Source organism: Natrix helvetica (assembly GCF_964273705.1).
Source record: "Natrix helvetica genome assembly, chromosome: 5".
In the NCBI taxonomy this organism is placed as follows: Eukaryota; Metazoa; Chordata; class Lepidosauria; order Squamata; family Natricidae; genus Natrix; species Natrix helvetica.
The window spans coordinates 79,647,985-79,659,048 of NC_138551.1; the positions used below are offsets into that span (position 1 = coordinate 79,647,985).

The 11,064-nt window shown below is 42.7% G+C and overlaps 1 protein-coding gene across 1 annotated transcript; it reads right to left on the reverse strand.

Annotated features, from left to right (window-relative positions):
* Positions 1–1,765: 1,765 nt before the first annotated feature.
* LOC309392670 (lipase member M-like) lies at positions 1,766–9,342 on the reverse strand (the record flags this gene model as incomplete). Its single annotated transcript, XM_081954098.1, has 4 exons — positions 9,258–9,342; positions 4,007–4,100; positions 3,593–3,791; positions 1,766–1,790 (listed from the first exon to the last, which is right to left on the reverse strand). Coding segments are annotated over exons 1-4 (399 nt in total), but the record flags the coding sequence as incomplete, so codon positions are not given.
* Positions 9,343–11,064: the final 1,722 nt, after the last annotated feature.

Here is an 11,064-nt window from a genome sequence, read left to right on the forward strand (position 1 = left end):
GCATCCATCGGAACCCTGACAGCAAGCCAGCTCTACCATGGTTGTCTGAGTTTCTCAAGTTGAAACCATCAGCTACCTAGGTTGATGTCAACAAAGTTTATAATCCCTTGGCTTAGTTTATCAACTGACCATTACTTATATTCCATATTTTTAATTGTTTTTACAGGGAGCACATGGTGGTTTTAACTTCACAATAATAATAACTTCAGCTAGGCTGAAAGACAATGGCCAAGATTATTCACTGAACTTTATATTTTCCTAAATGAAGGAGAAAATATGGCATTGATTTTGGCAAGCGAAACATCTCTCTGCCTGGATTTCTTTCCTATGGAATTGGGAAACCAGAAATTTTGCAGGCTCCCCCATGAAAATACTTAGAAAGCCAAAGAATATTGGTAAACCTGAGAAAAGATACCAGGAGATGAGCATAGAACCTGGAAAGCAAGACCAATGTAAGATAAATCCATAAAATTAACTTTCTTGAAAATAACTCTGTTCATGAAATGCTTTCTTTCTAATTTCATACCATTGTTTTTGTAATTTGTATCACCTCATGGAAAGCTCTCATGTCTGACCTCATATTTGCCAATAGAATATATGTTTAACTCATTCGTATATAATTTCTTCTCATTCATACATTATTCCTTCTACCCTCAATTCAGGAATTCATTTCAGGAGTCAATAAGGGTGAGGAAGGAGACTTCAACTTTTCATTCTGAGTTTGATGTGATCACAAGTGTGACGTGATCTAAAAAGAGATTCCAGCTGGCTTTAATAAAAATAATTTTCCAAATGGTGAGAGAGACTGTGGGATTAGCAACGTTGAATTAAAAATGGTACTGGCTGGGCAAAGATATATGCATCATGAGTTATCTGGAGGGGGGGGGGAATCAGGAAAAAGGAAAGAAAACAAATGCGAACTAGCGATTGGCTCTTTTCTCAGAAGAAAAAAATGACTTTTATGTTCTAGGTTTGTGATGGCGAACCTAGGACATGCATGCCACAGGTGACATGCAAAGCCCTCTCTATGGGCACACAAGCTGTCGCCTAGCTCAGTTCTACCACGCATGTGCGCACACCTCCCACTGGCCAACTGATTTTTGGGGCTCTCCCACATATGTGGGGGGCAGGATGCATGTGGGAAATGGGTGTACATGCGCGGGGGGAAGCACAGTGCATGTTTCTGGTCCCAGAAGGCATGCCCCACTTTGGTCCCAGAAGGTTGCAGAGAGGCCCGCTAGGCCCAAAACAGGGTGGGGGGAGCCCATGTGCGCATATGCAGGGGCCCAGGGCATGGGGATATCACACATGCATTGCCTTATGGGTGTGGGCATGCATGTGCGCGCTGTCACACGTGCAGGCTGCTTTCGGCATACATCGACAAAAAGGTTAGCCATCACAGTTCTAGGCTCTAGAGTGTAAAACTCTAGACTGCTCAAGATAGAGAAAATGCACATATGTGGTATTGACACTTAAACTATTTGGTCATTGCTAGGATGGCATCTCCATTCTTCAAACAGCCAAAAGTGATTTCAACACTGGATCAATCTCTCTGACACCAATTTGGGAGATAGCATATATCTGGCAACAGTTTTTCTCTGAAATTGATTAGTGATTTTACAGGTATCACCAACAGTAGAAAAACCTTCCCATAAGAAGAACAGCAAATCATCATCCTACCTATTGCAGATCCCAAAGCATGACCAGCATAAAAGATTTTCTGCTGTCCAGTTTTCTGTAGAATAAACTCGGTCATGGCAGTAAGGTCATAGATGCCCATTTCATGGAAACTGCAAATGTAAAGATGCCGAGTAAAATATATGTTGTGTTGTGTGCTAATTGACCCAGAGTTCTCCCATGGGGCAGAGATTCAAACTATATTACTTTGGACCAGTGGTAAAATTCAAATGTTTTTAGTTTGTGGGCTTGGCTTGGTGGGTATGACAGGGGAAGGATACTACAAAATCTCCATTCCCACCCCATTCCTGGGTCCAGCCAGAGATGGTATTTGCCGGTTCTCCGAACTACTCAAACTTTCCATTACCGGTTCTCCAGAACCTTTCAGAACCTGCTGAATTCCACCCCTGCTTTGGACACATTATGCAAGGAACTGGAGAAATCTTTAATTCTGGGAAAGGTGGAAAGAAAGAGAAGAAGGGCAATTACATCAGCAAGTATTGGGAGACTTGAATGACCAGCCTGAACACAGATTATCTTGGATAAAAACTATCTGTCATTCAATCATGTGCTATGGCTTTCCCCCTTGCAAATCATTAACAAGTATATTTAACCAACGGAATACGCAAACAACAAATCGATCTGGAGGAAGAGAAGATATAAATGCTTTTTAGGACAGGTAATTGCTAACTGCAACAAAGCAAGTTTGAATACAACTGTCAATTAGCAATCACAATAGTACTTAATAGAATGTCAGAAGAGATATGGGCTTCCTTGACTCTTATTCCTCCTGGCCCATTAAACCACGATTAACCCATTGTTAAGGAAGAGCAGTGAAGCAGTGAAGAACTTTTGGGCTGAATTGTCATGCTTTAGTTTTGTATACACACCGTTCAGCCCCAAAGCTTATCACTGCTTCATTGATGCCAGCAAACAAGAGTATATTGAAGATTACAAATACTTGCTTCTTGGTGACTGAAGGAGCGTTAAGATCTCTACATAAAATTATCTCTTGGAATCACCAAATCTGCTCAGTTTCAAATATGCATTTCCTAGGACTATTGATTGAGAAGACGGCACTCATCCAGAATATTACCAATGATCTGGTTCTATATTTAATAAGCTTTTTGGCTGGGATATGGTAGTGGTACACTTACTATCACTTATCTAACACTAGAGAATCTCTGTGGGCATTCGTGCCATCACCAGCTGCTCTTTTGGTTTCTGGCATGTTCAAGCACCAGCCAGCTGATCTTTGCGGGTGCCAGAGCACTGGAAAATGGCCTGAAAACTGCAGAAAAATGGCCAAACAACAACCTGAAAATGCCCAAAAAGTGGCCAAAAACAGGCATGCTCACACCGGCCAGCTGGTCTTCAGGTTTCCGGCATTCCGGCATGCGCACATCAGAGGTGATATTCAGCAGTTTCTAACCAGTTCTGGTGAACCGGTAGCAGAAATTTTGAATAGTTCAGAGACCCACCTCTGACTGGCCCTGCCCCCATCTATTCTCTGCCTCCTGAATCCCAGCTGATTGGGAGGGAATGGGGATTTTGCAGTATTCTTCCCCTGCTACGTCCACCAAGCCATATCCACCAAGCCATGCCATACCCACCAAGCCATGTCAGAGAACCAATGGTAAATATTTTTAAATCCCACCACTGGTGCACATGAACTTGCGTTCCGGTTTGTGCTGAAAAGATTCGCCATCAGTTTGCCTATTTGCTTTGACTGTCCGAGTAATTCAGATTCTTTTAGAGAGCTTTAGCTTGCAATAAGCCTATAATCATTTGAACTGCCTGAATTCCTGATTATTTGCACTGGGTGTTCTTTCACTGACCTTTGAATGGATTAATTGGTTGAATAATCAATAAACTGATAACCCGCTTGAGTAAGAGCTACATTTTAAATACTAACCTGAAATTCCAAAATTTTGTTTCGTTAACTGAAAGGTCTTGGTGTCTTCTAGACCAGAAGTTTCCTCTGCTATTTCCAATCCATACATCATATCCAGCATCGGCTAGTATGAAGCCCAGGCTCTGGTGGGGTAAATTTGATACCCACACGCTACCTTCCATAACGAGTGCGTGCATTAATAATATAGCAGACTTATTGCCTGAAAAAAAAGCACTTCTTATGTCAGATTCTTAATAATAAGGTTCATAGAATCAGAATTGCATAAAACTGTGTTGGATTGGAAGTTGCATTTCGATACTGTTTTTCTTCAAGAAATACAAGGAAGAGGGGTTGATGTGAATAAACAAGACTGCTCTGTTTCCCCAAAAGTATCCAGACCCTAAATTTTTGTTTCTGCTTTGGTTTTTATTTTACCTCCCGGAATTCTGTTCGCACTTAGGTAATAGCCATCTTCTGTAAGAATCTCGTATTCTTCACAATAATATCCCCAATATCTGATTTTTTCACTCTGTAAAGATTGAAAGACAAGTTTATCATGTAGAATGGATTCTGGTACAATGAACATGCATGGGCCAACCCAGAAATCATCTAGGAAATGATTACAACAGAAAACTACTTTAATCATAATTGAATTGATGAGGATTTTTTATTTTTTTAAAAAAAAAAATCAGATATTATTGAATCAAGATCAATGTCTGGTGATTATACAGATATATTGTGTTTTCTTGTCAATACTGGAGTGTCCATAGTCTGGGGTAAAAAGTCAAGACGATGACTACAACTGTGATCAAACTAGTTTTTTATGTATCTTGCATAGCAGAGCTTTGAACCACTGTTGTGACTGCCATATTGACTTTTTTTGGCCATACCCTACATTATAATCCTGGCAGCAATTAAGGAGAAATTTGGCATTGCCTCCTTCTGAGATGCTTTATGACTTCTTAATCTGCCTAGTAATCTGCCCTCCAAACCTGAATGAACTTCAAGGCCCAGAAGCACTCAAGTGTTGCTAACTCCTCAGACAATAAGACTATGCCTAACCAAGAATATTTAACACGAGGCAGAATATTTCAGATGAACTGGAATGCAAGCTTCATGTCACCTTACTTAGGGGTAGAACTGAAAATGAAAATTTCAACCTTTAAACTGCCATCAAGTAGGTTTAAAAAGTATTGTCACGCCCCCTTGTTTCTTTGATAAAAGATTTATTTTGCTAATATGTAGTGAGAAGAAAATCTTCATTTTCGTTCCCTAAAGCCAGGACAATATGAGAACGGAATGAGTGACTTGGAAGCTAGCTGCAGGAAAGCCAGAGGATTGCAGTGACAACAGCATTGGGTTCCAGGCCAGCTGGCTGACCAGGAGGTGTGTGTAATGGTTTTTATACCCTTCTGAGCTTTTGTGGTTGAAATGCCTGATGGGGTGTTTGGTTAGTTTAACAGTGTGTCTTAAGGGATGTCAATTTCCCCTGGGGAAGGAAGGGGTCAAGCTGGACCTTGGGGAAGGGAGGTGGATGCAACTTTAGTGGGCTTTTGTGCTCTGCTAGTTTAATCCTATCAGTCCTGTCTGCATAAATTTGGTACCTGCTGTCTGTCTGGGGCATCATTAAAGAAACCTGGATTGCCTTCTCCTTTGTTTTTGGGACAGTTGAAAGGCAGGTTCTTTGACACTTGAGGCATGGAGAAATACAATGGCAGACGCAGCAGAGGAAAAATCCCACAACAGTTGCTGTAACAGTCCCCGCAATGAGAACTTTAGGCCAATTGAAGTTTGTCAACCATGAGAAGAGTCCAGATAATTCAAAGGGGAAAGTATCATACTCAATATTTTCCGCTAATTCCTTTCGGTGCCTAATATCATTTTCTATGAGTTCTGATTGCTCAGTCAAATTAAAGCAACACATACTGTGAAACTCTTTGCAGCCATGATTGTGTCTTAATAGCAGATAATCAATGGCTGCTCGATTTTCAAGTGTCGCATCTTCGACCTGTCTCAGTTCTTGGTTTAAGGCATCCAATGCTTGGGAGGTAGAATTTAGACTCTTGGCTAGGGTGCATGCCAGACTGTTTAAGTTCCTGGGATTGTGGAGTGCAAGTGCTGGCACCCCTGCCAGTGACACCGCTAGTGCCACATATTCAGTTTTGGGTAATAGTGAAGTTTTTGAATAGCAGTCTGAAGTTAGAGACTGAAGTTCTTTCGTCTGCCATTTCTGCAGTGAAGGCATTAACATGGTCAACCGTCCTAGGGTGCATGGCCCCCCAGTAGAGTTTGCTGGCAGGTAGGAATAAGCCTTTATCCCACATAGCAGGAACCAGCCTGGGGGAAGTTTCACATGGCTGTATGAAAAAGGAATCGTTTCAATGTGGCTACAGGTCAATTCGGTGTTGCTGAGATTTTGACAAGTGGGGGCCCTGGGAGCTCGGCAGCCTGCTAATTGAAAGCATGTGACCGAATTGGTGACTGTGGCTATGCGTAAGGTATACATACTTCTATCCCTGAGGTTGGAGCTGGTGCCCCAGTCAAAGATGGTGGAGTATGTGGCCGCAAGAGGAAAATTTCTGAGCTTGGTGTCATTTATTATAGTCCATGGTCCTGAAGCTACCCCTAACAGGCATGTGGTCAGAATGTCTTTTACAGACCTTCCCCCCATTAGGCAGAAGTCAGAGGTGTTTAGCACCTCCTGTGCTAAGTACTCCCAGATGTTTCCCTTGTCAAGAAGAAGGTTGGGTTCTAAAAATCCTCTCGCATAGGTTACAAATACAAATATACAATTCATCTTAGCAATGTTTTTCCACCTCATAGTCCCTCCCCCCATTTCCTTCAGTCTTAAAAAAAAGTCTGTGGTGCCAACTCCTCAGTTTCTGAGTCGAAGGGGTGGCACCTTTGGCGTTGCTGTTGGTTCTCAGCTGTGGTTGAGAACAGCTGGCTTTACGCGAGTCCAAAGTATCCAAATGTCTCTTTTCTGTGATTTTGACAGCTGCCTGGGTGGTTAGTAGGATCTGGAAGGTTTCTTTCCACCTTGGTTGCAACAGACTTTTTCTGGTAAAGGACCTAACCTAGATCCAGTCTCGTGGCTTGAAGGGGTGAAGAGCTTCTTCCAGCGGTAACGTTTGAGTTAGAGTGCTTTGTTTCCACAGGGTCCGGAGTCTCTAATGTAAGGCTGTAAGATAGGAAGATAGAACCACATTCCGCCTCTCTAAACTCAAGGAGTGTGAAGGTCGGCCAAAAAGAAGCTCAAATGGGGACATGCCTAGGTCTTGGTGTGGTCTTGTTCTCAGATGAAACAATGCTATGGTGAAAGCTTGGGGCCATGGGAGGTGGGTCTCCTGACAGTGTTTGACCAATAAGGTCTTTAGTCCTCACTCTGTTGTCACACAGACACACACACACACACACACACACACAAACACCCCAATGAGCAAGGGTGCCAGGGTGAATGAAAGTTTTGGGTGATCCCTAGGGCCTGGAAGACATGAGTAATAACCTGCGACACAAAGTGTGTTCCTAGGTCCATGTCCCAAACACTTGGTGCCCCTTTAGAGGTATCGTGCTGTTTTAAGGGCTGTGGCATGATGATGATTTTTATACCCTTCTGAGCTTTTGTCATTGAGATGCTTGATGAAGTATTTGATTACTTTAATGTTGTGTCTTTTGGTATATCAATTTCCCCTGTAGGCTTTGGTGTTGTGCTAGCTTAAACCTATCAGTTCTGATTGCCTCAGTTTAAAGCGTGGAAGATGCTCCTTGCTGCATTCCTGCCATTTCAGTTTCCCTTTTAAACAGTTGCAATGTATCAAGTTGTCAGTGATGGGTTCCGGATCCCATTACAACCGGTACGGTGCAACGGGGCCTGGCGTCCACCACATGAACATGTGCAACATGCGCGTACATGCATGCAGTGCGCAATGCATCCTTACCTCCTGCAAAGCTCTGCGACACTCCAGGTGCTTGGTGGAGCGTCGTGCAGGCACCGTACGTTCTGTGCGTGGAAGCACCAAAGAGCTCAAATACAGGTAAGGAGGGCAGGCAGACGGGTGGGCCCTCCGGAGCACTGTACCAGAACCGTACCCAGTGCTCCTGGCGGGACTGGTACGCCCATACCGGAGTGTACCGCCTGCAACCCATCACTGCAAGTTGTGGAAGGCTTCTATCAGCTTGCCTGAGCTATTTTGCTTAGCTGAGCGGTCGAGTTGTATTTTTTTTTTTTGAGAGTCTTTTTATTCTGAGGCTTCTGCACTAATCGCTTGGTTTCTGTGGGACAGGTTGTTCCTTTTGGGGAGGGTGATTCTCTCTACAATGTGAATCCTTTAAAGCTGGGATCACCAACCTTTCGCACCTCAGTGACCACTAAATTCATAATTTTAACTCCCGTGGATCACTAATATGAATTAGTGATGGGATGGGGTCCTTCAGGCACTTAGCTTGCCTGCCTGTTAGTGGAGAGAAGCGCCCAGGGTCAACCCTAGGTTTGCTGTCCATTGCAGCTAGGAATTTCAAATATAGCCAAGAATGAATGTTTGTCTTATAGCCAGGCCAGGGACTAGATTGGTCCCCTGCAAACTCTGTCTTTTGAAGAGAGGTTTTGTGCATTACTCATTGAAGGACCTGGACTCCCAGGGAGGGAGGGAGGGCTGGAGCTACTTACCAGGCAGCTGAGCTAAGTGCCTGAAAAATCCCATCCCGTCAGTGCGTCGGAATAATTGCTTTGGTGGGCCGTATCTGGCCCAGAGGCCATAGTTTGAGGATCCCTGATTTAGTGCAGTATTAAAAAATGCAAAAATGCAAAGATTTTTCTGCGGATCACGAAAATTTTCTCATGGGCCACCAGTTAGTGACCGCTGCTTTAAAGCAGGGATCTCCAACCTTGGCAACTTTAAGCTGGCTGGGGAATTCAGGGAGATGAAGTCTGCCAGGCTTAAAATTGCCAAGGTTGGAGACCCCTGCTTTAAAGGTTTAAACCTACATCCACTCACTTGGGACCACTGTGCTTCCCTTTGTGTCAGCCCCACTAATTTGATCAGTTGAGTAAATCAATTCCACAGGCAAGCTGGAGTGATTGTTGTTGAGAAACACTCTAATAAAAAGAATCTGGTAATTCTGATTGTGCTCAACCTCCTTCTCTTTCTTAGAATTGAGTGAATTGGGGAGATATCTGTTATCTGAATATTCTGGACTTGCAGTCTCCTCACTAAAGGAAAACACCAAGTTTTCAGTCTGTTCAGAAGGTTAGGAGGGTAGAAGACTGCCAAATTTCAGGGAGAATAGCATTCCATAGGGCAGAGGCTGCCATAGAAAAGACACACTTCTTAGATCCTATAAGGCAGTGGTGGTGAACTTTTTCAGCACTATGTGCCCAAACTTGAATGCATGTGCATGCCAGAGCACCAGAAACTGGAAGACCAGCTGATCTTCAGGTTTCCAGCACTCCGGCATGCACAAAGACCAGCTGGCCAGCACACATGCACGCACCAGAAACCAAAGGAGCAACTGGCGACTGCGTGCATGCCCAGAGACAGGGCTCTGCATGCTACCTCTGGCATACGTGCCATAGGTTCGTCATCCCAGCTATAAGATGATAGTGTTTAAAAGAAGGGAGTAGAAGCAGGTCCATCCTGTCTAACATGGTTGGATGGGTACTGATTATGATTCTAAGAACTCAACTTACTATATTCATAAATGATTCAGGATTCATAAACGTTTTGCCATTCACTTCTTCTGAACTCAAATTTCCTTGTATAGCTGTCATAGCAATCAGCATCCACAGGGTGAAACATCTATAAAACAAGGCAGTAATTACCAATGTTGTTCTGAAATATATATATTCATACTAGATACGCCTAATGAAAAGCATTATGTACAAATGCTAAATGAGAAATTTGGTTAACTACAGATACTTCTGCTGGGGCAATAAATGGAGTGACACAGGACAGCCTTTGAAGCAGCCCTGTATGATTTCCAAAGGACATTGCTACTTGAATACTTTGAGGTGAGTGCTTCACATCTGCAAAGCTCTAAAAAGTGCTCCTTTTACATTCTTTAAGTCTTGTAATCTTTACAGTCCTGGTATATGTGTATCTCAAAGGTGGGTTCCTACCAGTTCGGCTGAATAGGTAGTAACTTGGCCACCCACGCATCCGAACAGTTCTATCAGCAGCGCCATAGGTGCCGCCATCTTGTTTTTTGCTTCTGCACATGTGCAGAAGCAATTTTTACCTACTGTGTATGCGCACACGAAGCGCGTCCCTGAGTGAACAGCAGTAAAAGAATCCGGAACCCACCCCTGGTATATCTATTAAGTAGATTTATAGATAGTCACACGATCACAAAGTATAATGAGAGAACCAGTTTGGTTTAGCGGGTAAGACACCAAGCTAGAAAGCAAAAGACAGTGAGTTCAAGTCCCGACTTAACCATGAAAGCACGCTGGGTGATTTGGGGCCAGTTACACACACTCTCTCTCAGTCCAACCCACCTCACTAGGGTTGTTATTTTGTGGGGAGAATAGGAGGAGGAAGGTGTGTTGGATGTATTTTCTGCTTTGAGTTATTGATAAAAATAAGAAAGAAAGAAAGAAAGAAAGAAAGAAAGAAAGAAAGAAAGAAAGAAAGAAAGAAAGAAAGAAGAAAGAAAGAAGGAAAGAAAGAAGGAAAGAAGGCAGGAAGGAAAGAAAGAAAGAAGGCAGGAAGGAAAGAAAGAGGGGGGAGGGAAGGAGAGAGGGAGGGATGAAATGTAAAACAATCATCCATTTTAGTATAGGCACGACTTTAAATATAAACCAGTTAAGATGTTGCAGGAGGGGCGGGGGAGGGGCAAAATGAAGAAAGAAATGAAGTCAGCTGAAAATAAAATTATATAATTAAGTATATAACAGAGAAGCTAAAGTTGGAAGATGAAGAAAATGAAACCTTAGTGTAAACCTAATAATGACTATAGACTGCAGGTATGTTTTACTATAGAATCTTCTGCAATCGTTTTATATATAGAAAATCATATTGATGTACAGTGTAAGACCTAAAATGCACTTGGTAAAAAATAATCTGAGAAAGGAAACTTTTCAAACAACACATCACTCCATGGACAAAAGATACTAATTGCACAAACTGAACCCTAAGTGGCCCTCTTGGTCATTTAATTGAGAAGAGAAAAGGTTTCTTCTTATCAATGCCAGGAAGAACCCAAGTCACTTTTATGCTCCCGGATTGAATCTCCTTCGTGTGGAGTCTCTGGGCAAATTCCAAAGACCGAAATGTTGTGATAGGTCTCTATACTCTGAGTGTATAAAGTGCGCAGGAAACTCAAACCAAATCCTTCTAAAGGACATAATGACCCAAATACCACATGCATATTCTCGGATGGCTGTTCATTGTAATGGAGATATAAAATGTTTATTTCTTATTATCCCAGCACCAGCCATTTCTACACCTTCAATGACGGGATTTTGGTTGACATTTATGTGAGCTTTTAATTTCAAA